At 33.2% G+C, this 25,825-nt stretch overlaps 8 protein-coding genes and 1 pseudogene across 8 annotated transcripts; 2 read left to right on the forward strand and 7 right to left on the reverse strand.

The window, feature by feature from the left end:
* Positions 1-3,239: 3,239 nt before the first annotated feature.
* LOC148181167 (pickpocket protein 28-like) lies at positions 3,240-8,283 on the reverse strand. The gene is made up of 9 exons (XM_088038433.1): positions 8,029-8,283; positions 5,054-5,302; positions 4,909-5,008; positions 4,721-4,863; positions 4,472-4,673; positions 4,155-4,425; positions 4,046-4,105; positions 3,712-3,895; positions 3,240-3,662 (listed from the first exon to the last, which is right to left on the reverse strand). The coding sequence occupies exons 1-9, from the start codon at positions 8,151-8,153 to the stop codon at positions 3,443-3,445; spliced, it is 1,554 nt and encodes a 517-aa protein (XP_087894559.1). The 5' UTR covers positions 8,154-8,283; the 3' UTR covers positions 3,240-3,442.
* Positions 8,284-8,498: 215 nt separating this feature from the next.
* Positions 8,499-10,895, reverse strand: LOC148181168 (pickpocket protein 28-like). Its single transcript, XM_088038444.1, has 7 exons — positions 10,535-10,895; positions 10,244-10,486; positions 9,933-10,187; positions 9,407-9,876; positions 9,301-9,360; positions 9,056-9,242; positions 8,499-9,007 (listed from the first exon to the last, which is right to left on the reverse strand). Exons 1-7 carry the CDS (start codon positions 10,645-10,647, stop codon positions 8,782-8,784), a joined length of 1,554 nt encoding a protein of 517 aa, XP_087894570.1. The 5' UTR covers positions 10,648-10,895; the 3' UTR covers positions 8,499-8,781.
* A 45-nt stretch (positions 10,896-10,940) lies between these two features.
* Positions 10,941-13,048, reverse strand: LOC148181169 (pickpocket protein 28-like). The gene is made up of 7 exons (XM_088038419.1): positions 12,855-13,048; positions 12,556-12,798; positions 12,248-12,502; positions 11,717-12,192; positions 11,612-11,671; positions 11,375-11,561; positions 10,941-11,326 (listed from the first exon to the last, which is right to left on the reverse strand). Exons 1-7 carry the CDS (start codon positions 13,010-13,012, stop codon positions 11,101-11,103), a joined length of 1,605 nt encoding a protein of 534 aa, XP_087894545.1. The 5' UTR covers positions 13,013-13,048; the 3' UTR covers positions 10,941-11,100.
* Positions 13,049-13,052: 4 nt separating this feature from the next.
* On the reverse strand, positions 13,053-15,299 carry LOC148181170 (pickpocket protein 28-like). Its single transcript, XM_088038456.1, has 7 exons — positions 15,162-15,299; positions 14,871-15,113; positions 14,562-14,816; positions 14,040-14,509; positions 13,934-13,993; positions 13,689-13,875; positions 13,053-13,640 (listed from the first exon to the last, which is right to left on the reverse strand). The coding sequence occupies exons 1-7, from the start codon at positions 15,272-15,274 to the stop codon at positions 13,424-13,426; spliced, it is 1,545 nt and encodes a 514-aa protein (XP_087894582.1). The 5' UTR covers positions 15,275-15,299; the 3' UTR covers positions 13,053-13,423.
* Positions 15,300-15,526: 227 nt separating this feature from the next.
* LOC148181171 (pickpocket protein 28-like) lies at positions 15,527-17,418 on the reverse strand. The gene is made up of 9 exons (XM_088047399.1): positions 17,381-17,418; positions 17,093-17,335; positions 16,923-17,037; positions 16,726-16,868; positions 16,557-16,674; positions 16,158-16,305; positions 16,049-16,108; positions 15,847-16,000; positions 15,527-15,797 (listed from the first exon to the last, which is right to left on the reverse strand). The coding sequence occupies exons 1-9, from the start codon at positions 17,416-17,418 to the stop codon at positions 15,572-15,574; spliced, it is 1,245 nt and encodes a 414-aa protein (XP_087903525.1). The 3' UTR covers positions 15,527-15,571.
* Positions 17,419-17,628: 210 nt separating this feature from the next.
* Positions 17,629-19,329, forward strand: LOC148181172 (spermine oxidase-like; annotated as a pseudogene).
* Positions 19,330-19,999: 670 nt separating this feature from the next.
* Positions 20,000-21,669, forward strand: LOC148181173 (spermine oxidase-like). Its single transcript, XM_088049750.1, has 3 exons — positions 20,000-20,482; positions 20,529-21,317; positions 21,370-21,669. The coding sequence occupies exons 1-3, from the start codon at positions 20,037-20,039 to the stop codon at positions 21,605-21,607; spliced, it is 1,473 nt and encodes a 490-aa protein (XP_087905876.1). The 5' UTR covers positions 20,000-20,036; the 3' UTR covers positions 21,608-21,669.
* LOC148181174 (spermine oxidase-like) lies at positions 21,601-23,223 on the reverse strand. The gene is made up of 2 exons (XM_088049751.1): positions 22,726-23,223; positions 21,601-22,677 (listed from the first exon to the last, which is right to left on the reverse strand). Exons 1-2 carry the CDS (start codon positions 23,166-23,168, stop codon positions 21,666-21,668), a joined length of 1,455 nt encoding a protein of 484 aa, XP_087905877.1. The 5' UTR covers positions 23,169-23,223; the 3' UTR covers positions 21,601-21,665.
* Positions 23,224-23,656: 433 nt separating this feature from the next.
* On the reverse strand, positions 23,657-25,328 carry LOC148181175 (spermine oxidase-like). The gene is made up of 3 exons (XM_088041726.1): positions 24,844-25,328; positions 24,000-24,794; positions 23,657-23,945 (listed from the first exon to the last, which is right to left on the reverse strand). Exons 1-3 carry the CDS (start codon positions 25,296-25,298, stop codon positions 23,708-23,710), a joined length of 1,488 nt encoding a protein of 495 aa, XP_087897852.1. The 5' UTR covers positions 25,299-25,328; the 3' UTR covers positions 23,657-23,707.
* Positions 25,329-25,825: the final 497 nt, after the last annotated feature.

The following is a 25,825-nucleotide window of genomic DNA, read 5'->3' on the forward strand; positions in this document are numbered from 1 at the left end:
TGTTAACTTTCGTAGATTTTATAAAAAATGTAATTCGAATACCCACAAAATGGTAGTTGCTTGTGGTTACGAACAAAGCATACAATAATTTCCTGTCAATAAAAGTACAATAACTTGTATAAAATAATGGACGTTCTAAAATTTCTTAAGTAGCAAGTGTTGACTGTACCAAAAGTTGTTTTTCGTTAATTTATGTTTCATCGGGAAAAATAAAAAAAACTCCCCATTCTGAATCCTTAACTGAATCACCTAAAACTTCTATGAAACCCTGTTGAAAAAATACGAATTATTCTTAGAAACATATTTGAGCGGTTAGAAATTACAGCGCGATCATTTTATTAAAAAATGCCATAATTTTTCTCAAGGCTAGCTAATTGTAGTGTGGACCCGCCATTATTTAGGCATGGTGATTATTATAATAAAATATCTACCTAATATCCAAAAACAATAAAAAAGAAATGATTTATTTAAAATTGTTATTTCAATCTCGACCTAATTTTTCTTCACTCATTTAACCGAAGCTTAACTGGCCCTCCCATGTAAGTCCTTAATTAAAAGCCATTTTCATTGCACCAAGTACACGAAATTGGTAATAAACTGAATCATCACAAATTTATCTCGTCATTTAATCCTGAAAACTAAACTCACAACAAGAGCATATTTCATAATAGAATTATGAAAATAACGGAAGGTTTTAGCGGGTGTTGGGATCTACAGCGGTCATTGCATTCAGTCTACATTGCATAAATTCTAGGTCAACATTATTTGTCTTGTTTGCAAAGGTTTGAGCACTTGTCTACCAAACATCAATCTCTTCGGAGAAAAGCTCGACGATGCACTTGTAAAGACGTTTTTGTTCGACACAGACAGTTTAAATAAAGATTAACAGCCTCGGATAGACAAATCGATTTGCATAAAACTTATAGTTGTTTTTGCTTTCAAATTTATTGCTTCTTCTAGGGGCAGTATAACCAATGTAAATGTAATTTCAGACTTAATTTCAAGTAGCTGCAGGGGTTGTTTAACGATATAAAGACCAATTTTTCTGACTTGTGTGCAAAAGCTCATCCGAAAAACGTAAATGCATTCATAAATTAAATATCAGACAAGAACGCTATACCGGATATGTACAGTAAATTTATGATATAAGGGAATGCCCAATTAAGCTGGATAGTTATTGGTTTATTAGCACATTCCAGGTTATTTTATTTTTAAATTGTGCAGTTGATCATTACCTCGTGTCTATAAAAGAATCTAATTTCAACTACACACTGAAATCGAATCTAGTTACATATTTATAGACACCTCAACAATTTTTGTTATAGTTAAGTTGCGATTCCCAAAATATGCTTATCTTTTATCCCCAGAATAACGTAAAAATGTCATTGAAACGTTTCACTTTTTAATTGTGAGCTCGAAAAACGACTTTTTTTGGTAAGCCATTTGAACTTTTTATAATAAATTATGAGAGTGAATATTAAGTTTAACAAGAATTACCTAATTAGTGAAGCTAAGAAGTTTAAGCATTCGATTTTTTACTACTACACTTACTTAGTTCCACAGAAATGACTCACTCTTGAATTCCTCTTCATTTTTCTACATTTGCTAAAACTTGTTCTGTGCTTGATTTGATCCAATTTGTATACAGTATGAAAAATATAAGAAACGTTAAAATAGTAGTTTTTAATAATAATTTGTAGTAATAAATATCATTTTATTACCATTAAAATTTGGAGACCGGATAGACGAACCGAGCCGTAGTGATGTTGATCTCGCTCTCGTCCTGCTAAAAAGTATCGATACGTCATTTTTCCTGCAAAGAATTTATCACGAAGGAACAATTTTAAAAATCAGCAGAATTGGAAAGAAATAAGTTTTGATTAGTAGATGGCTCAACAAGCTATTGAAAAGTTTTTTAGTAATCGCAGAATATACAGTATGTCCCCGAATTGAGTTCACAAGAGGAAGAAAAACGTTATTTTTCATTGTTCAAAAAATGACAAAGGAATAATATTTTTTGCTTAATTTAAAATAAATAAATCTTGAATTAAAACTTTAATATTATCAAGCTGTGTTCTTAAAATCGGAAAAAACAAAAAATAACGGAGAACTTTTTTATTTTTAATTTTGCAAAAAATGTCAAAGGAATGAAATTTGTTCCTTAACTCAACCAATTTCCACTATTTGATTGACCCATTACCTGTTTTAGCACATAGTTCAATTCTAACTCGTAATTCTTTAAGACTGTTTCGAATTTTCTCAATTATTGTGAAGGATGCAAATGCATTTTTTTTCAAATTTTTTAATGCTTACACATTATTGGGTAAATTTTTCTTTAATCTTTAACGCATTATTTGATATTGTAAATCCACAGCCTGCTATTATTTAAATACGATTACAAAATTTAATAAATAAAAATAATGAAAAAATTAATTTTAAGAGAAGAAACTAATAATTTTGAAATTTTAATTGCAGATTTATCTGTTTTGAAATAAGCAAAAAATGTTATTCCTTTGTCATTTTTTTGTAAAATGAAAAATAAACTTTCTTTCCCTCTTGTGAACTCAATCCGGGGACGTACTGTAAGGTAATGATGAAAAATTTTAGTAAGTATTAACGTTTTACTAAAACACCTGCTATTTTGCATTGAAAATAACAAGAACAAGTTTATTTATTGACAATTGATAGTTTGACAAATATGGCAGTTCTTGTTTGACATTATGCAGAAATTACGGGAATTTAAAAAATATGCATTGTGTAACTCGTTCTGTTTAACGACCAATTGCAGAGCCGCATTTTAAATTTGGCGTCTACAAATTTCCTTCGGGAAAAATAAGGTATGCTTAATTAAATACTAAAGACAAAAAAAAAACGAAATGACATCATTTAGATAATTTTTTTTCCCATTTTGTCTAGTTTCCTAGTTTTGGAAATCCACAAAGATTTCACAAATTTGGTGCTTGTTTTATGTATATAAACGTATTTCAGAACCTTTTTCGATGTTTTTAAAAAAGAATTTTATTTACAAAGGCTGCTAAAAAAGTGTGTTCCGATCAATTTTTTTATTTTCATCAATTTTCTTTTACAGAATGAAAATCAAACTTTGGAAACATGTTTAGGCAACCCGTAAAACAGTTCTTGGATTGAATGGTTATCTTACTTAATTGTCATTACGAAATATTACCGCATGATGGCAGAATGGTAGTTTTTTCCTGAAAGTTTGAAATAATTACACAATATTATCATTTTATGCACTATTAATTAGAATTATTTCTAAATAAATCACAGCAAAATTGACACATTTATAGCCACTGTACAAGTATCTACATACAAATTCTTAAATTACATTTACTGCCTTAATTGACATCATAGCATTGCATTCACATAAAAATCTATCTTTTGCTGAAATAATATGGTCCACAACACTCTTATACTTTCTCTGTTATGATCCATACCACGTCCCAAAAATTCTCCAATTACAACAAATTCTTAGCGTCAAGAAATAAAGAATTTCAATAATAGAAATCAAAGAAAATCCCGTAAAAAGTCCAAGTAATCCTCCAAAATTTGAAATCAAGTCACTGGTACCATAAAGTTCGTTCCGTTCCAAAGTCAGAAACTGTTCACTTTTAAAATAAATAGACACCACCGACCAATGTATTCTGAAAGCAGAAATAAGAGTACTTTTTTTTACATAAGTGGAAGAACTACTCATCGTTTGTTTGTTCTAAGTATTCCTGAATACCAAAGCGCTTCTGTACTTTGAAATACTCTCTCCAGTAAAAGTCAGTGTGAGAAGTATCAACTCGGTATTTCAAAGATGAGCACTCTGGTTTGCAGTCACAAACGGTTTTTCCGGAAATTTTCTTTTCCAAATTTTTGGTTTTTATTTCAACTAAAATAAAATAAAGTATTATTTCGTCGTTTAAGCGACAACTTGCGCTATCTCAGTTTACACAACGTCGCTTTTTATTGCTTTTTTCCAGACTGGGATAGCTGAGGTTGTCGCTTATAGACGACGATTTTCGATGAATTTTTAGTTTACTTGCAGCAGCTGTCGTGCAATTGTAGCTTCCAGTGCCACATATCGGAGTAGAATTATCTCCTAGAACACAATTTTGTTTATCCACGTATAAATTACATTTCCAACTCACGTGGCATATAATATTCAACACATCCGCATGTATGCAACATGTAACTTGTTAAACACTCAAAAAGACAGTTGGATTGGCTGTAGATTTTGAAATATTTAAGCGGTTGTTCATGCGAAAAATAACACTTTCTTTTTTCGGGTGAAAATCCTTTTACTGAATCCGACGTGATCGTTAATTCAGGCTCTACAGCTGCGACAATTGCCTTGTCCAACGGAATCCGTAAATAATGACTAGACAAATGTGGTACATCCCAAGGTTTGTGAATTAACATCTACAAGTTGAATTTTATTATTAGATCACAAAATGCGTAGAAATACTCGATATCCTTGCAGAAAGTTATTACAGGCGTAATCTGTATCGTTGGAGTTATACTTCAGGTAAATTTCGAACGAGTTTTCGGCTCCGGTGCTGAGGGCGCGTCGAGGATATGTTTCCACTCCTGCAGTGTGGTCGTAACCTTTTTCTATATGGAAGTCGTGCGAAGTGAAATTCACTTGGTGGAAATGAGAGTAATGCGTACTAAAAATAGGTGTTGAAGGTATGTTAAGAGGTTTGAACTTACTTACACATGGTCAGTGAAGATTTCGGAACGATCGAAAATGTTGTATGTGAAGCAAATTCCTTCGTCTATTAAAATTGGGGTGAACAAATTATGCCAACTTTGGCAACTGTTATTATAGCAACATTTCATTTTAAGTTCAGGAGCTAACTAAACAAAACGTTACCAAAAGTTATAATAAGACAAAAAGCACACCTTTACAATTGTGTCGACAAAATCATCACCAACGGTCTTGTTACCACGGTCCCATGGTATGTCCTGACACAACAAATTCAAGTAGTCGTAGTACTTAGACCTAACAGCAACAAAAATATTACAATTTAAGAATAAAAAAACTTACTCCGTTTCTTGTAGTTCAAGGCTTTCATTTCTCCAAACCTCAAAGTAAATATTGCTGAAGTTGAAAAGTTTAGACGAATATTTCGCTTCTGGACAAATTGTTATCGTGGGAAACGGAATGTCATAAATTGGTGTGTCATGAGTGGCGAAACTTAAAACAACAGGACTATGTTCGTATTTGATAGCAATCTTACGAATCATGTAAACACATCCAACCAGGGAGAGTATGACAATGATGGCCCAAAAAACTCTGGAAAGAGAATAAAAATTGTTAAAAATGTGTTTTTTTTTTATTTTTTACGATATACATAAGTACTCATATTTACACATGTAATAAATGTAATGTAATAAAAAGTTGGTTGACAACCGTATAGCTAATTGCTCATTATCTTCACTTTTTGCTTAATTGCTTCAAAAAGTTTTTGGCAACATCTCAATATTTAACGTGTTCCAAGTAAATTTACATTTCAATCTGTCATACTTCGCAATATTAATTTCACAGTAAGTTTAACAAAATATGTAAAAATAGAACGATGTCGCCGCTAAGCAGTTTTCGAAATTATCATTTGGAGATTATGTAGAAGTGCCAAGAATTTTGAAACACGTTTCTTTTTGGTCAACCAAAAATTGGAAAAAAAGTCCAAAAATAGAAAACGGACATTATACTACGATTAAAAATTATTACAATAGTACTTTTCATTATGCTAAAATTCGTTCTAAAATTGTCGCAAAAATGACAGAATGATAAGCTGTGTTAATGTTAACCGAAATTTAAAATTAGAATTTCACTTAGTTGTCTCAAAAAAAATTGCAACATTTGTCAGAGATAATTTGGCAATATTAATATGTGTAATTTAACATAACTTGTTACTAGTTTTATTTTCAAATTTCTTAAATAAATCAGTTGAATGTTGAATGCTACCAACTTCAATGCGCGACAACTTTTTTAAAAAGACAAAAATTTACTTTTTTAGCAAAAATTACACTGCGCGACAAATTAAAATTAATTTTGAGTACCCATAGTTGGTGTTTTGTGATCAAAACAAACTGCCAAACAATATCTTCACGTCAAAAACTTCGTATTACGTATACCATTTTTTTTGTTATGTCAATTTAAAAAATACATAATTAATAAAAAATAGAAAGGAGCTTGATTTTTAAGTTTTATTTAAGATATTAAACGTATTTATGGTCATAAAGATTCAAAATATACCAGAAAAACCGAGAATTAAAAAAAAATATTAAAATCTTTGCAAATCATCAGAGGTTTGGTCCTTCTACTTTGATTCGAATTTTTACACTCACAAAAATTCGTGCTTTTTACACTAATTTTGAATGAATTGTACTTGAGCTGTGTACGACTTTCATTTTGAAAACAAATAGGTTTAATACTTACAATATACTCATAACCTTACTTGATTTACAAATTAAATTTAAAAATTGATATTCTTGAAAAGACGTCTCCCTAACTTCTAAACGCGACGTGTTAAAGACTTGCGGTAAACGATATGGGGCTACTTATTGCACCTAACAGTTTTTAGGGTACCAAAACCTTGTCACGCAGTGTTATTGTTCATGCTAGTGAGTTCTATATTGCTATACATATATTTTTGCTACAATTTTGGAACACTCATAAGAATTAAAAATTATTTTGTGAGAAAGTATAATTCACGAAACGAACGAAGTCATGGCTCACGCAAAAATACTCGTTTTACATTTTAGTTTCAGCTGAAGGTTTCAAAGTAAAAAATTCGATGAATTTAGAAATTGAAAGAAGAATACCAGAAATAATGTCACTAGTTTACAGGAGTTGCGTGCGCAAGAAAATATTCGCCAAAAAGACTTAAAAAAAGTATAAAAAAACTTAAAAACTTGGCAAAGAACATTCTTTTTTAACTTTGTTTACAGTCTAAACTAATTACCTTTTTACCTGGTTGCCAAATGATGAAATTTTTCATCGTTTTCCCGACTTTCTACTTCAAAATTAACCATTTTTGTTGTGATTTTTAAAACCAATAGAACGTATCGGATTGAAATACATATTATGTTAGGACATAATAATATTTCAAATTTTGGAGATTTCATTTATTTTTTTGCCGAAAACATGATTTTTTCACTTAAAGAATCTGAAATAACTTATTGAAAAATATTCGAAACATTAATAATATACATTGAGTTGCATTTAAAAATATTCACAACTACGGCTAAAACTTCCAACTTCGACCACACCTCGGTTTGTATACTATTTTATTCACAATCATGATTAAAACTTATAATGGCTCGGTTTTTATATTAGGTATGTATTTTATTTACAATCAATACAAAAATTTATACTGGCTCATTTTTCAACGCCCGTTTTATATCATCTTGAAAATTCTTTTAATCGATAAATGGGTGATAAGTGAGTGTGTAACTGGTCGAACGGAAGGTTCAGAACAAACTATTTATTATGTTTAAAAAAAACCCTCAAACTTGTCTCAAAACGGGGGTGTCTTATATTTGAGGGCGTCTTACATTCGAAGATTACGATATTTATTCTATAGTTTTAAAGATTTATTTAGGGATTACATAAATTCTCAGGAAACACACCAGGTAGGCTGGATTTAGTATTGTTACACTAAAAAAGATATTAAAAAAAAGATTTTTTCTTTAACAAGAACGAATAAAATAGAAAATAATTGTCAAAAAACTTTAAACGCAAAAGAAGCAAATTGACGTAATTAAAAACAGCTACCAAACAACTTTGGTGTCCGAAGGTTAGGTAATTAACACTGAAATTAAAATGATTTATAGAACAATTAATAAAAAATATAATAATTACTGCTTCCTTAGAAAAACGAACTATTAATAAAAATGCAAAAAAAATCAAAACGAGCGTTACAATAATTAATTTTAACTTTTTAATAAAAGATATCTTTAATCAACTGACTTTTATATTTGGTTTTAATTCATGCACACAAACAAAATCTTACTCACTTTTCTGTCCTCGATCTTTTTTCTGTTAAATACCGAAGTCCATGTATTCCAGTTGTCTCATTGTATTCTCGTAAATATTTTCTTAACTGATGGTATAAGCTCTTTTCTTTCTTTGGAGAATGCATGTTGGCCGTATTACGGGTTTTTGAGAAACTGTGCTTTGGAGATGTTAGTGGGAAGAGTTATTTTTGAGTCATAAAATATGTTTAACAGCCAGCGGTGGTAATAAAGTTAGTTGCATTATATACACTTGTACAATATCATTAATATGTGCCACTTTTTCAAAATCGATTGTTATCTCTAAAAGGACGTTTTGTGCACGCACGATAAGTAATTTAATTTGCGTAATTAATTACATTTCATGTTTTTTAAAATTTATTGCCTACATTAGTGTCTATGTTTGGAAATACAATAAAAATGCTTCAATAGTACACATTTATTATAATAAATTATTGTGAAATAAGTTAAATGAATTGACAAAATCGTGTTTTGGGTGCAGGATTAAAATTAATTAAGCATGAACTGTTGTAAACAAACATCAAAGTAGGCATTGTTACAGAAGAATAATAAATTAGTTCTAGGTAAATATTATTTATGTTGTAGAGAAGAACTGTTGTTTAAAATGTGCCAGCGCCTGTATGAAATTGATTTATTTTTGTAACCGCAAAGGTCTTGCTATTATTACATCTAACACGTAGTGGTTAAATCTGGTGATATTTTGAAAGTTTAATTAGTTTTATCTACGTAAGGAAACTATTGTTGAGCCCCCGTCCAATGTCCGAAAACACCCAAATTGCATACAATACGTATCGTCAAAAAGTACAATATTTCCATCAAAGACAACACCGAGAATCCACTGAAAAGCCCAAGAATGCCACCGACACTGCTTAGAAAATCCATTGGTCCATACAGTTCGTTTCGTTCAGAGGGCATAAAGTTGTCGGATGTAAAAAACAAAGTTAGAGAAGATAAGTGCGAACTAAAATCTCGTTCGGATTGACGAAATCAATTTAGAAAGATTTCTTACTTGTTGTCTAGCTGTGGAAGGCTTCGTCGGGCACTTTGCACTTTCTCCCACTCAAATTCGGTTTGAGAAGTATCAACTTCGTAAGTAAGATCAGCACAAACTGGTAAACAGTTACAATCGTTGGTTTCATCACGTTCATCTTCGGGGGTGTCTAAATTAGCTGATAGATGCTCAATCTGCATCAATACTACAATCAGAAGTAAGATTAATTTTGGTTTTGTTATTAATATGTTATGAATAATTACGTTCAGCTTCTTTCATACAGCTTATTTTCCCAGTTCCGCAAATTTTTGTCCCTTTTTCTCCTGAAATCAAGGATTAAAATCATGGTACGACTGCAAAAATTCGTACTCGGCATAAAGTAGTTCACACATTTACAATTTGCTAGTGTGAAATTGGTTAAACATTCAAGATTACAGTTGGATGAAGTGTAATTCTTGAAATATCGTAAATATCGTTCGGAAGAAAAATAGCACTTTCGTCGCTCAGCATCATATGCTTTTATCCTTGTCGATGTAGTTATCCTAACTGGGTTCACTGCTCCAAGCACATATTGATCTAATGGAAGGGGGAAAAATCTTTGACTTGGGCGCGGTATGGTCATTGGAGTGTGTAACTGAATCCTATATCCCTGAAAAGAGTTCCTACAAGCGTAATCTTTATTCTGCTTGGGTGTCACAATATTGAAAGTGAAGCCAGTTTTTGCTCCTGATAAGTAAGCTCGCATTGGAAACGCCTCGAAGCCTGCATCTTCAGTGTAGCCATCTTGGAGGCTCCACTGGTTTTCCAAATTACGTTCAGAAGGTGTAAAGAATGCTAATCTATATACAAAAAATTCTAAAATGTTAAAAAGTTTTGAAAGAATTGTAACATTTACACAGATTCCCGGAAAATATATGTCCTTTCGAGCATGTTGAAAGTGTAGCAAATTCCCTCTTCTGTCATAATCGGCTCAAAATATCGCTGGCAATCCTCGAGCGGTATATTAATGAATGAACAATTGACAATTTGAAATTGTGGCTTGATTTCCTTCATTATCGTATAAAACTCATCAGAGAAAGTTTCGTTATTATTGTAACTCAGGTCTGGGTAGTAATTACAAAGTAAAGACATGTACTCGAAATAAATTTCTCTACAAAAAAAACACATTAAGTTCAGTAATATAATAATAACAACCGGAAAATGTACTCAGTGTCGTTTAAAACCACACCATCTTCTTTCTTCTGCATGACTTGTGTGAAATTAAAAGCAGTTTGAGAAGATCTTGCTTCTGGACAAATCGTGACCGCAGGAAAAGGAATTTTGAAAATGGGAGTGGCGGTGTTTCCGAAATTTACGATAACGGGACTGTCTGCCCATTTTCTATAAACTGAGTAAATTGCGTAAATACAGCCAGCCATAGATAAAACGGAAATTATGAACCACCAGATTCTGCAGACAGAGAAATAAAAACCGTGCTGTCAATAAAACCTAACTTACCTTTCGATAACATGCCTTTTCTTTTCCCCAAAATATTGAAGGCCGTGAACAGATGTATGGGCACAATAATCATCGAAATAAGTTCGAATATTTTGAAAAAAATTGCTTTTCATTGTGTACGGGTGAAAATGCAACTGGTTGTGTGACTGTTACAACATTTAATTCGGCGTGTTGTAATTAAGCGAGTGCTCTTGGGACACTTTAGGTGCATTTTAATTATTACTAGTCTTTGTATAATATTTCGGCGATATTAGGGCGTTGGTTGGTACTATTATTGATTTTTACAGAGCTACCAATTATTCAACCAAAATTTTATTAGAAAGGTTCAGATGAATAACATTAAAGCTCAAACTGCTAAATAAATGCTCTAAAAAAATCAATAATACAATTTTTAGCACATAGGTCAAGCCCAGTTATTGTACAATGATCTGTTACAAATAATTCTGACAGTCAAAACGTAGATACACTCGTACACAGAAATCTTGCTAATAATTAAATCTAATGCGTGGTGGATAAACCTAGTGATATTATAAAAGTTTAATTAGTTTTATTCACGTAAAAGCAAATTATTGTTGAGCCCCCGTCCATTGCCCGAAAACACACAAATTGCATACAATACGTATCGTCAAAAAGTAGAAAATTTCCATTAAAGATAAGACCGAAAATCCACTGAAGAGTCCAAGAATTCCACCGACACTGCTGAGAAAATCCATGGGTCCATACAATTCGTTTCGTTCAGAGAGAATAAAGTCGTCAGATGTAAAAAACAAGGTTAGACTTGATAAATGCGAACTAAAATCTCGTTCGGATAGATAACATCAATTTAGAAAATGTTCTTACTTGTTGTCTAGCTGTGGAAGACTTCGTCGAGAACTTTGCAATTTTTTCCACTCAAATTCGGTTTGAGAAGTATCAACTTCGTAAGTAAGATCAGCACAAACTGGTAAACAGTTACAATTATTGGTTTCACCACCTACCTCTTCGGGGGTCTCTAAATTAGCTGTTAGATGCTCAAGATGCATGTATACTACAAACAGCATGATCAACTCTATTATTATAATGAATAAATTACATTACATTCGGCTTGTTTCATACAGGTTATTTTCCCAGATCCACAAATTTCTGTTCCATTTTCTCCTAAAACAAGCTTTAAAATCATTGTATAACTGCAAAGATTCTTACTCGGCATGAAGTAATTCACACATTTACATGTTTCCAATGTGTAATTAGTTAAACATTCAAGATTACAGTTAGAAGAAGTGTAATTCTTGAAAAATTGTAAATATCGTTCGGAGGAAAAGTAGCACTTTCGTTGCTCTGCTTTGTATGCTTTTATCCTTGTTGATGTTGTTATCCTAATTGGTTTCACTGCTCCAAACACACGTTGATCTAATGGAAGAGGAAAAAATTTTTGACTTGGGCGCGGTACTGTCATTGGAGTGTGTAACTGGATCCTATATCCTTGGAAAGAGTCCCTACAAGCGTAATCTTGATTTTGCTTAGGGGTCTCAACATTGAAGGTAAAGCCAGCTTTCGCTCCTGATAAGTAAGCTCGCACTGGAACCGCCAAGACACCAGCATCTTCAGTGTAGCCGTCTTGGAGGTTCCACTGGTTTTCACCATCCATATGACGCTCAGGAGGATCAGAGAATGGTATTCTACAAATGATGATGAATATGATGATAGGAGTCTTTAAATAAGTGTAACATTTACACAAATTTTCGAAAAATGTCTTTTTTTTCGAGCATGTTGAATGTGTAGCAAATTCCCTCATCTGTAATAATCGGATCAAAATAGTCCTGACAGTTCTCTACCTCCATAGTCATAAAAAAACAATTAACAATTTGAAATTGCGGCTTAATCTGTTCTATTATTGTGTAAAACTCCTCTGAAAAAGTTTCGTTATCATTGTAATTCAAATCTGGATAGTAATCACAAAGTAAAGACATGTACTCGAAATAATTTTCTCTACAAAGAAATCATATTAAATTCAGTAATATAATAATAACCAGAAATTGTACTCAGTGTCGTTTAAAACCACACCATCTTCCTTCTTCTGCAAGACTTGTGTAAAATTAAAAGCAGTTTGAGAAGATTTTGCTTCAGGACAAATCGTGACCGCAGGAAAAGGAATTTCGTAAATGGGAGTGGCAGTGTTTCCAAAATTTACAATAACAGGACTGTCTGCCCATTTTCTATAAACTGAGTAAATTGCATAAATACAGCCAGCCAAAGATAAAACGAAAACGATAAACCACCAGATTCTGCAAACAGAGAAATGAGGTAAATGAGGTTCGTGCAATCATTAAACTAAACGTACCTTTCGATAACATGCCTTTTTTTTTCGCCAAAATATTGAAGGCCGTGAACAGTTGTATGAGCGCAGTAATCATCAAAATAAGTTCGAATACTGTGAAAAAAATTGGTTTTCATTCTGTAGGGATGGAAATGCAACTGGTTGTGTGACTGTAATAACATTTATTCCGCGTGTTGTAATTAAGCGCGTGCTCTTGGGACTCTTTAGGTGCATTTTAATTAGTCTTTGTATAATATTTTGGCGATGTTAAGGCGTTGGTTATAACTATTGATTTTTACAGGGTTACCAATTATTAAACCTAAATTTTATTAGAAAGGTTTACATTAAAAACATCGAATTGACGACATTAAAGCTCAAACTATTAAACACGTGCTTTAAAGAAATCACGTGTGTTCAAATACAATTGTTAGCACACAGACTAAGCCCAGTTCTTGTACAATCATCTGTTACAAATAATTCTGAGCGTTAAAAAGTAGACTCGGGCACAGAAATCATGGTAATATTACATTTACCGCCTGGTTGTTAAATCTGGTGATATAAAAGTTTAATTAGTTTTATTTACGAAAAGCGAACTATTGTTGAGTCCCCGTCCATTGCCCGAAAACACACAAATTGCATACAATACGTATCGTCAAAAAGTACAATATTTCCATCAAAGACGACACCGAGAATCCAATAAAGAGCCCAAGAATTCCACCGACACTGCTTAGAAAATCCATTGGCCCATACAGTTCGTTTCGTTCAGAGGAATCGGATGTAAAAAACAAAGTCAGAGATGATACGTGTGAACTAGAATCTCGTTCGAATAGACGAAATCAATTTAAAAAGATTTCTTACTTGTTGTCTAACTGTGGAAGGCTTCGTCGGGCACTTTGCACTTTCTCCCACTCAAATTCGGTTTGAGAAGTATCAACTTCGTAAGTAAGATCAGCACAAACTGGTAAACAGTTACAATCGTTGGTTTCATCACGCTCATCTTCGGGGACCTCTAAATTAGCTGTTAGATGCTCTATGTGCATAAATACTACAATCAGAAGTAGGATTAACTTTGGTTTTGTTATGAATAAATTATAGGTAATTACGTTCGGCTTCTTTCATACAGCTTATTTTTCCAGTTCCGCAAATTTTTGTTCCATTTTCTCCTAAAATCAAGGATTAAAATCATGGTACGACTGCTAAGATTCATACTCGGCATAAAGTAATTCACACATTTACAATTTACTAGTGTGAAATTAGTTAAACATTCAAGATTACAGTTAGAAGCAGTGTAATTCTTGAAATATCGTAAATATCGTTCGGAGGAAAAGTAGCACTTTCGCTGTTCAGCATCGTATGCTTGTATTCGGGTTGATGTAGTTATCCTAACTGGTTGCACTGCTCCAAGCACATATTCATCTAATGGAACAGGGAAAAATCTTTGACTTGGACGCGGTATGGTCATTGGAGTGTGTAACTGGATCCTGTATCCCTGAAAAGAGTCTCTACAAGCGTAATCTTTATTCTGCTTGGGTGTCACAATATTGAAAGAGAAGCCAGTTTTTGCTCCTGATAAGTAAGCTCGAAATGGAAACACCTCGAAGCCTGCCTTTTCAGTGTAACCATCTTGAAGGCTCCACTGGTTTTTCATACTACGTTCAGGAGGTTCAAAATCTTCTAAACTACAAATGATGATAAATACGATAAGAATTTTCAAAGAATTGTAACATTTACACAAACTCCCGGAAAATGTCTTTCCTTTCGAGCATGTTGAAAGTGTAGCAAAGCCCCTCTTCTGTCATAATCGGCTCAAAATACGCATCACAGTGCTCGAGCGGCATATTCATAAAAGAACAATTGACAATTTGAAATTGTGGTTTAATCTGCTCTATTATCTTGTAAAACTCATCAGAGAAAGTTTCGTTATTATTGTAATTCAAGTCTGAGTAGTAATTACAAAGTAAAGACATGTACTCGAAATAATTTTCCCTACAAAAAAAAAACACATTAAATTCAATAATATAATAATAACCGAAAAAGTACTCAAGGTTGTTTAAAACCACACCATCTTCCTTCTTTTGCATGACTTGTGTGAAATTAAAAGCAGTTTGAGAAGATCTTGCTTCTGGACAAATCGTCACCGCAGGAAACGGAATTTTAAAAATTGGAGTGGCGGTGTTTCCGAAATTTACGATAACGGGACTGTCTGCCCATTTTCTATAAACTGAGTAAATTGCGTAAATACAGCCAGCCAAAGATAAAACGCAAATTATGAACCACCAGAGTCTGCAGACAGAGAAATGAAATCCGTGCTGTCATTAAAACTTAACTTACCTTTCGATAACATGCCTTTTCTTTTCGCCAAAATATTGAAGGCCGTGAACAGATGTATGGGCACAATAATCATCGAAATAAGTTCGAATATTTTGAAAGAAATTACTCTTCATTCTGTACGGGTGAAAATGCAACTAGTTGTGTGACTGTAATGACATTATTTAATTTAGAGTGTTGTAGTTAAGGGCGTGCTCTTGGGAACCTTTTTTTTGCATTATTTTTAATTAGTCTTTGTATAATATTTCGGCGATATTAGGGCGTTGGTTGGTACTATTGATTTTTACAGAGCTATAAAATAAACTGGAATTTTATTAAGGACAGTTTACATTAAAAACACCAAAATGACCACATTGAAGCTTAAACTGTTAAATAAGTGCTCTGAAGAAATCACGTGCGTTAAAATCCAATTTTTAGCACATAGATCCAGCCCAGTTCTTGTACAATCGTTTGTTACAAATTATTCTGAGCGTCATAAAGTAGATGCATTCGTATACAGAAATCAGCGAAAATCCCATAAATAAGCTTAAAAGCCCCCCAAAATTTGAAATGAAGTCTGATATTCCATACATCTCTTTTCGTTCTACTGTCATAAAATTACTGTTCTTTAGATAGATGCTCAGAAAGGAGTGTCGTGTCCTAGAAATAAAAATTTTATTTTTAAAACATAATTCTAAGGTTAATTTACTCGTCGTATTCAACAATTTTCCCGATATTTTGAACATATCCTTGCCAGTAAAAATCGCTTTGAGTCGCTTCAGTGTCGTATCGCAGAACAGTGCAAGATGGTTTACAGTCGCACTTTTTTTGTTTACCACTGATAATGTAACTTTTCATTTTTTCTAAAAAGCAAAATGAGTAAACTGAAGAATTTTGTGACGGTTAGGTACGTTCGGCTTCGTCTAGACATGCCAGGCGGTTACCACTACAAATTGAAGTTCCATTTTCTCCTGAAAAGAAAAAGTTATTTCAAAAATAACATTTTTTTGTTGGTCTTACGTGGCATAAAAAAGTTGACACACTTACAATGATTTAGAGTATAATTAGTAATACATTCCAGGAAACAGTTCTTTTGGGAATATGTCCGAAAATATGCTAAATGTCGTTCGTTTTGCAAATAACACCGTCTTTTTTCGGGATTAAAGTTCTTTACTTTTTCTGTGGTCAGCAACAAGTGTGGTTGAACAGCTACCATCACCGCTTTATCATATGAGAGTCGGAAATAATGCTTATTTAACTGCGGAACTTCCAGAGGAGTATGAATCAAAACCTAATTATTTTTTTTAGTTAAGTGTTAAACTTCAGATGACCTACCCGAAATCCTTGAACATAAGTATTGCATTCGCATTCTGTATTTGAACTGTTTTGAGTGAAAAATATTTCTAAAGCATTGTCAGCTCCAGATAAGAAGGGTCGGTACGGATAAGCCTTCTCGGGAGCTCCTTCCAGATAGTTGGCTACTCCATCAAAGAAACTAGAATTTTGACTTATCTTCCAAAAATTTTTAAAATGGGCTCTACAAATAAAACATCAAAAGAAACGTAATGCGAGTATAGGAAGGACCAACACGTTATTTCGAAAAATCGCACTTCGACCTAAAATGTTAAATGAGTAGCAAATGCCTTGGTCTGTTATCACGGGAATAAAAAATTCTTCGCAACTAGTATAGTTTCCAAGAAAGGAGCAGTTTGCATGAAAATCTAACTGTACCTTGAAAACAGTCAATCAGACATTTACAAGAGAAATGAAACGTATTTAACATACTTCATCAAGAATACGAAAAAAATCATTGCCAATAATCCTGTCTTTTGCTGTTGTAATAGGATCTTCCTCATCTTCTTTTTCGCAGAGTAAATGAATGTATTGAAATGCTTTATAACTAAAATGACCATGTCCTTGAATTTTTTAAGTCAAATATATCATCCGATGCTTACTCTTTATCTGAAACTTGATTTCTGTTCAAAATATCATAAAGCACCCCGCTGTAGTTAAATTTAGACTTTGAACATTTGGCCTCCGGACAAATTGTGACTGCGGGAAAAGGAATTTCATTCAACAGTCTTTCCCTAGGAGCAATGGTAATAACAATCGGACTTGTCTCGTATTTTTTCCATATTTCAAGAATCATGTAAACGCAACCAGTTAAGCAAAACGACATAATGATGATCCAGAATAATCTAAGGATAAAAATCTGTGGAAAAAGGAGAAAATTGCACACTTACTTTTCAGTTCTACTTCTTTCCTCAGTGAGATAATACATGCCATGCATTGTCGAAGATCTTCCATATTCTGTTAGATATTTGCGCGTTTTGGCTGAAAAGCTTAATTTAGGAGGAGTAGAAGCTTTCATTTTTGTGAAGCTAGTGACCTAATTATAGAGGACAACATTAGCTTTTCCATTTATAGTGTGGAGGGCTATTGATTTTAAATTTAGATATTAGATAATTTTTAGATGTCATGTTTTAATATCATGTTGATCGTAAATGTTACTCTTTCAATTACCGACACGATAGTTCCGAAAATAATTTATAAAGTTAAAGTTAAAAGTTGAAAAAAATTCATATTAATATTTAATTATAATTTTCATCTTTCAATGTCTACATTTTTGTAACGATAACCTTCAAAAGTCGTTCGATTGCAACAAAATTAGATTACAAAAATGCATAACTAGTTCATTAGTGTTCAACAGCAGTCAGTTGAAAATGATTCATCCGTTCGTATTCTTCTTTTTATTCACATTTTGTTTAAACCAGAAAATGGAAAATCCTTCAGTTATAATAGTGGGCGCAGGGTCTTCAGGAATTGCAGCAGCCTCAAAATTGCTTCAAAATTCAATTACCAATATAAAAATTCTTGAAGCTGAGAACAGAATTGGAGGAAGAGTTCACACTGTTGAATTTGGAGGTGGTGATGTTGATCTGGGTCCTGAATATTGTGTCGGAGAAAAAGAAAATATTGTTTATGAGCTAGCTCAAGGCTTCGATGTTTTACAAAATTTTAATCCTACTAATTCGCCGAAGATATTTGACTCCACGGGTTCTATTGTTGATTCCTATTTAGAAAAGGATTTGATTTCAACCATTTTTACATACGATTATGGTCTTAACATTACCAATAATGCAAGTTTAGGAGAGACTTTCGTGGAGAAGTAATTTAAAACTTATTCGTACGTATTGACTTTAAGACAATTTTAGGTACTATGCAACAATTATTAAAAAGTATAGTCAAGATCCATCTAAGCTAAAAATAGCCACGTATGCTTTACGAATGATTGAAAGCTTAATAAATGTGTACGAAGGCTCTTTCAACTGGTATCAGCTATCTGCAGCAAAACATTATTTGCCGTGTGAAGGAGACCAAAGAATGACTTGGAAGACTGGTGGTTACAACATCATTATAAAAATTCTCTTAAATAGTTATTCAAATCCTAATTTAATTTATCACAAGTTACATTTCAATAAAAGAGTGAATAAAATAGTTTGGCGTGATAACCAGATCGTGGTCAAATGCGAAGACAACTCTTCTTTCACAGCAGATCATGTGATTTTCACGCCATCAATAGGTGTCATCCGCAACATAAAAAATCTTTTTGACCCAGAGTTACCACTAGAGAAAGGCAAGCTGTTCAAGCTATCGGATTTAGCGGAATAATGAAAATTGTTATGTATTTTCCTGAAGTATGGTGGAAAAAGAATGACACCACGTTTTTCTTCATATGGGAACATGAGAAGTTAACAAGTATAAATTTCAAAGATGATGTTCTTCTTGGAGGATGTAATTATGTTCTGAAAAAATTTTTGGATAAAACTTACAACATTACCGAAGCCAATCAAATAATTAGGTAAGAACTTTCATAGAAAACTTAACAGTGTGTTAATCATGGACATGCATGGTTAGGTCCCAATGGGTTACAAACCAGAATTTCTTAGGAACCTCTTCGTATGAAAACGTAGGTTACTTTAAAGAAAACATTTCGTTTCAAAGAATGCTATCTGAACCATTAAGTGACAACGAAGGAAAGCCTTTAATTTTATTCGCTGGGAAAGCGACACATCCAACGTTGTACGCCACTGTTCATGGCGCGATAAGTTCTGGAATGAGAGAAGCTGAAAGAATAACAAATCTGTATAAAAATAAACTGCTGCAAAATTTTGCAGTTACTCTAAATTAACTGTTGTAAAATGGGCAATTCTTTTCATCGTTCAAAATGTTTTAAACCAATTTCACATTGTCTGCAGATTGAACTGAATGTTTTGAATATTAAAATATAACAAAAAATAAATGTTTTTTTAGTTAAAAGCAATTCATCTGAAGTGCAATTTTTCAAATCATGAAAATAATTTCCCCCACAACATTGAAAATCGCAGATATTTCCGATTTCTATATGGAAAAGTATTCCTACTATACGAATTTTGAGGGAAATTTTTGACATTTACATTTTGATTTAAAGCTACAATAATGAAGGTGTTTAAAATCTTATTCATGCAGTAATGCTTTTAACGAACGATAGTTGGCTACCAATTAATTTAAGTCGTGCGAGACTGTTAAATTTAAAATTTAAATTTTAGATATGTAGTTAATATATAAGTGGTTATGTTTAATTTCATGTAGATTTATTGATCGTAAATGTTATTCTTCACCTGCTTACACAGTACTATTAAAACAATTTAAGTGAATTAATATTACAGGCAAAAATTAATTGAAAACAATTTAACTTTCTGCTGGAAAATTCTTCACCTTCAAGTCATCAAAACATTACATAAGTAGATAAAACATGTCTTCGATGATAACAGTCAAGGTCATTCTATATAACAAAATTCGATTACAAAATACATAACATGACCAGTTCAAACCAAAAGTCTGAGCAGTAAGTTAAAAATGGTTCAGCCGTTCCTCTTTTTCCTATTATTTACAGTCTGTGTAAATGTGAAAACTGATAATCCTTCAGTGATAATAGTGGGCGCAGGACCTTCTGGAATTGCCGCAGCCGCAAAGTTACTTCAGAATTCAATTACAAATATAACCATTCTTGAAGCTGAGAACAGAATTGGAGGAAGAGTTCACACTGTTGAATTTGGCGGAGGTCACGTAGATTTGGGTGCTGAATATTGTCATGGAGAAAAAGGAAATGTTGTTTATGAGTTAGCTAAAGATCTCAATGTTTTAGAGCACTCTAATCCTTCTCATCCGACTAAGATATTCGACTCTACTGGATCTACTCTCGATTCAAATATAGAAAAGGATTTAATTTCCGTTATTTTAAGCTACGATGATGATCTTAACGTTACCGATGATGCAAGTTTAGCAGAGGCGTTCATGGAAAAGTAATTTCACTTATTTCTTACAAAGTACTGATTTTAAGACTTTCAGATATAATTCAACATTTATTAATAAATATAGTAACGATCCGTCCAAGCTAAAAATTGCTACAGATGCTTTATGGATGATTGAAAGTTTAACTAATGCGCACGAAGGTTCATTTAATTGGCAGCAACCAGCTGCAGGAAGACATTACTTGGCTTGTGAAGGAGACCAAGGAATGACTTGGAAAACCGGTGGTTATAACACGATTTTAAAAATCCTCTTAAAGAGTTATCCCAACTCTAGTGATAAACTGCCAATTGATAACAAGTTACACTTAAATAAAAAGGTGAAGAAAATTAATTGGAGTAGTAACCAGGTCGTGGTCAAATGTGAAGACAACTCCTCTTTAACAGCAGATCACGTGATTTTTACACCATCAATAGGTGTCCTACGTTACCTGTTCCACACTCTTTTTGATCCAGAACTACCACCAGTGAAAACGGAAGTTGTTAAAGCCATCGGATTCAGCGGGATCATGAAAATTGTTCTACATTTTCCTAAAGTATGGTGGGAAGAAAACGGTGGCTTCTTTTTCTTCCTTTGGAACAGTGAGGATTTAACAAATATTGATTTCAAAGATGGACCTAAGCAAGACGACGTGTCTTGGGTGGCATTTCTGCCAGCTGTAACTACAGTTCCTGGTGCTCCAAATGCGTTAATTTTGTGGGTGACTGGGGATTTGGTACCCGAAATTGAGAAAACTTCAGATGATGTTCTCCTTAGAGGATGTAATTATGTCTTGAAAAAATTTTTGGGTAAGAGTTACGATGTTACCGAAGCCGATCAAATAATTAGGTAAGAATCTTTAAAGAAAACTGAACATTGTGTTATTAATGGATATGGTTAGGTCTCAATGGGTTACAAACAAGAATTTTTTGGGAACCTATTCGTATGAAAAAGTCGGATTCTTTAAAGAAGATGTTTCTTACCAAAGAAAACTGTCTGAACCGTTGAGTGACAGTGAAGGAAAGCCTCGAGTTTTATTTGCTGGAGAAGCAACACATCCAACGTTATACTCCACGGTTCATGGGGCTATAAGTTCTGGAATGAGAGAAGCGGAAAGAATAATTAACCTCTATAAGTAAATCCTAAGTTTTATTAATTTTTATTTCGAATTATTGGAGTGTTAAATAAAATTAGAATTTAATCGTGTTTTTTGCTCAAATTAAGCACCCTCTGGGCCTCCCGGAAACCAGTTTCAATAGCACCATGTACTGTTGAATAATGCACAGGATTCGTGGCTTCGCCTGCAAACAACACAACTGGACTGCCCCTGATGCCACTTAATGGCGTTCCTAACACTTCTTGATGCGAAATATCTTTCCTGTAACGGCCAGTTTTTGTAAAAGAATATGTTCCACCAAAATTTTCATTGCTACACCAAGTTGAGCGCATCATGTCATCAACTGGAGATAGGTTATACTTTCTTCCTAAAAATCTATTTAAAACTTCTTCACATCCTGTTTTCAGGGCTTCCAAAGGTAGTCTTTCAATTTTTGGGACCATTGGTCCACTTACCCATCCCACCCAAACATTGATATTATCTGGAACTTTCAAAATGTACCGGAAATGAGTCAGCCATAGTTTGTCCGTCTCTAGTTGTGTTAAATTTTTGTTACTCCAGAAAAAGGAAAACGCTCTGTCTTTATCGTCCCACCATTTTGTAGAAAAATAGAGAAAAATCTTCATAACACCTCCGAAGCCTGTGCTTTCCATAGCGTCTTGTTTGGAATGTGGTAATGGTGGATCAAAAAGGTTTTTATTTCCTTGTAAAACACCAATAGATGGAGTGAAAATCACATAATCAGCTGAGAAAATTTTATTTGATGCAAATACTTGAACTGAGTTGGTCTGATTCCACCGAATTTTCTCAACTTTTGTGTTGAAGCGAATTTTTTCTTCAAGTCCCAGTGTGGAGTCTGTATCAGGATAAGTTCGCATCATTATGTCAAGCACAGCTTTGTATCCAAGTCCTTTCCAAATTAGTCCTTGATTTCCAGGACACATTCTGTAATCACATTCTGCGGAAGGGTCTAACCAAGAAAAGGATCCTTCGTGAATAACAATGTAACCTTCAAGAAATTTCAGCCCTGCTGCCACTAGTTCTACTTTATTTAAATCGTGCTCATACTTCTTTTGCAGAATTGTATTGTATCTTAAAAACATAATAATTGAGTACCTACTGAAAAAATTGCGTACCTACTTGTGTGTGATCAACTCTCCTAAGGCCTTCCCTGTGACATTATAATTATCAATCCCTTCAGTTTTGTGGTAACTCAAATAAATTTCTTGTAGTTCTTTTACGAAATCGGTGTCCAACTTCGAGGCATTTGAGTAGTACACATTATTTTGAAGACCCCGAAGCCCAGGCTCCAAAATATTGTACTTTTGTGCGAGTTGGTATGCAACATTGTCTTCCACTCCATGGCAGTACTGAGCTCCTAGATCAACAATTCCTCCATGAAACTTAACGCTGTTAATTCTACCTCCAATGCGATTTTCTGCTTCCAGAACTGTGATATTAGTAATATTGTACTCAAGCAGTTTTGTGGCAGCGGCTATTCCGGCAGGACCTGCCCCGACTATGATCACCGAAGAGGTTGCCGACATTGGAAAAATGACACTTAGCACAAGAACAAACAACATTATTTATTAAATTTAGGTTAGAAGAGTGGTAAATTTCTAGTCAACATTATTGGACCTAATAATAGTTATTTCATCATTTCTAATAAAAAATTATCGGTGACTCTGTGTGGAGGTCACGGAAATGTTGAAAAGAAAGGTCAAAAGAAGAAAAGTGATAATAACATAAATTTATTTAATTTAAATTAGTTTTTGGTTGGACAATTTTTTTTTAAATTTCAATTTATTTTAAACCAAAAACTTAATTGCTGTCGTGCCAAGAATATGCAAAATAAGCAAATTTTACAAAAATCATTAAAATATTACGTAGATTTCGTTTCAAATTTGGGGAAGTAAGTATGTATGGATGCGCACAGGTCACAAAAATAAAAAATTATGATTTTATTTATTATTATTATTAATATTCAACTTTCCACATGCACCGATGATTTACCTTGATAAAAACTAGTACATCATTTAAATTGTTTCGTCTCAAGAACAAAAAACCCCAATTGAAATTGTAATTATTTTATTCTTTTAACATTTTAACATTCATCTAGAAATTACTTGTAAACATTTATGATTCTTTCAGCTTCTCTTCGTCCGGTTTCAATAGCACCATGGACAGTGGAAAAGTGAACAGGATTTGTAGCTTCACCCGCAAACTGAACTTTTATCTTTCCTTCTTCGTCAGTCAACGGTTCTCCTAATATTGCATTATACGACACATTTTGATTAAAATGTCCAAATTTTAAATATGAGTAAGTCCCTCGAAAATTTGGGTTGGTGTTCCACTGAGATCTGGGAAATCATAATCAAATGAACACACTCCAAACTACAATTATTTATACTTACCTGAGGACTTTATCTGCTTTTGTAACATTATAGTCTTTACCAAAAAATTTGTTAATAAGGTAATTACATCCTTTTAAAATTGTTTCTTCAGAAGTTTCTTCTATTTCTGGAATTAAATCGAACATAACCCAACCGATTAAAACGTTAGAATCCATGTTTGGTTTTATCAAACTAGCAAGATACGCTATCCACGAAATTCCATCTTTCTGGGGTCCTTCCGGAAATTCTTTACCACTTTTAACTAAATCTTCTTCACTCCACAACATTGAAAACGCGAATTCGTTTTCTCTCCACCATGGTTCCGGAAAATGCAGAATTATTTTCATCACACCATCGAAACCAATTGCTTCAAGAGCTTTCTGTTTTTCCTTCGGTAGTTGCGGCTCAAATAATGTGTTAGCTCCTGCTTTCAAAACACCGGCTGATGGTGTGAAAATAACGTGGGTTGCAGTCAATGAAGAATTATCATCAGTCTCGATTTTTACGTCGTGGCCGTTCCAGATGATTTTTTGAACTTTTTTATTGAGGAGGATTTTGTCGTCGATCGGAAGTTTTTGACTGGGATCGGGATAACTCTTCATTAGGATGTCCAGTATGACGTGGTACCCAGTGGATTTCCAGGAAAGATTCGGGTTTCCTTCGCAGTTTTCGAAATGGTTAATCGACGACACGGTATCCCACGAAAAAGCTCCTTCGTAACCGAGCATATATGCGTGAAGGAGTCGAATTGCATTTTTGAGTATTTTTAGTTTACTCTCGTCGTTTACGTATTTTTTGAGAATAGTTTCATTGTACCTGTAAAAAGCACGAATTACACTTTGATAAAAATACGATATAAATTTACTTTTCTAAAAATGAATCTCGAAGATTAATATTCGCGTCTTCAGTAATCTTATCAGGATACAAATGTGCACCATTAGCTAATTCCAAACTCATATCCGGCGGAAGAATATTTCCATTCGACTGATACACTCTGATAACTTCTGCATTGGTGAGATTTGAGTCCTCCAAGAGATTGAGGTTTTTTGTCATTTCATAAACAACATTTCCTTTCTCTCCATGACAATACTGAGCACCCACGTCCACCAAACTTTCTTCAAATTTAACAGTGTGAATTCTACCACCAATTCGGTCTTGAGCTTCGAGGATTTTGATGTTGGTAAACGAATTTTCTAACAATTTAGTAGCAGCAGCGATCCCTGCAGGTCCTGCACCTATTATCACAATGGAGGCATTGTTGGATGCACTGCAACGAAAAACCAGAAGCAGAAGAAGGTAAGATACCTGCGAGATGTGCATTTTGGAATAACAACAAGAAAACTGATTCTAATTTTCATATTTTGATACCGCTTTAAGTTTAATTATTTGATAACCTTTCGTATAAAATACAGAGCCAAACAATATCATAAATAGTTTGATTTCGAAATGTGGAAGTTCATAAACAGGTTGAAGGTTAAAAATGAATAATTGTTGTGTCTAAAAAAGGGCTTATAAAACTTTCCTACTCCCGTTTTCATACCACGTGACTTATTTTACTCCTACAAAAAGTGTAAACAATTTATCGTCAGTATTAAGCGAGCTATCACTTCTGTTGTTAACAACAACAAAAAATAAGAATTTAGTGTAAAAAAAATTTGCAATTCTAGAGAAACTGCAACATTGTGTATAATAGGTAGGTATACAAAAATTTAAAAAGTTGTTAAATAATAAGAAATTTCCTATTTAGAAAAAAAAGATTATCTAAAGGATTTAAATAATAGGTACCTATAAATTAACTAAAAAAGAACTGAAAGACCAGAACTAAAATATTTCTAGATTTTGTATAT

Source organism: Gnatocerus cornutus, chromosome 1 (assembly GCF_029298725.1).
Source record: "Gnatocerus cornutus isolate USDA-ARS CGAHR chromosome 1, icGnaCorn1.1, whole genome shotgun sequence".
In the NCBI taxonomy this organism is placed as follows: Eukaryota; Metazoa; Arthropoda; class Insecta; order Coleoptera; family Tenebrionidae; genus Gnatocerus; species Gnatocerus cornutus.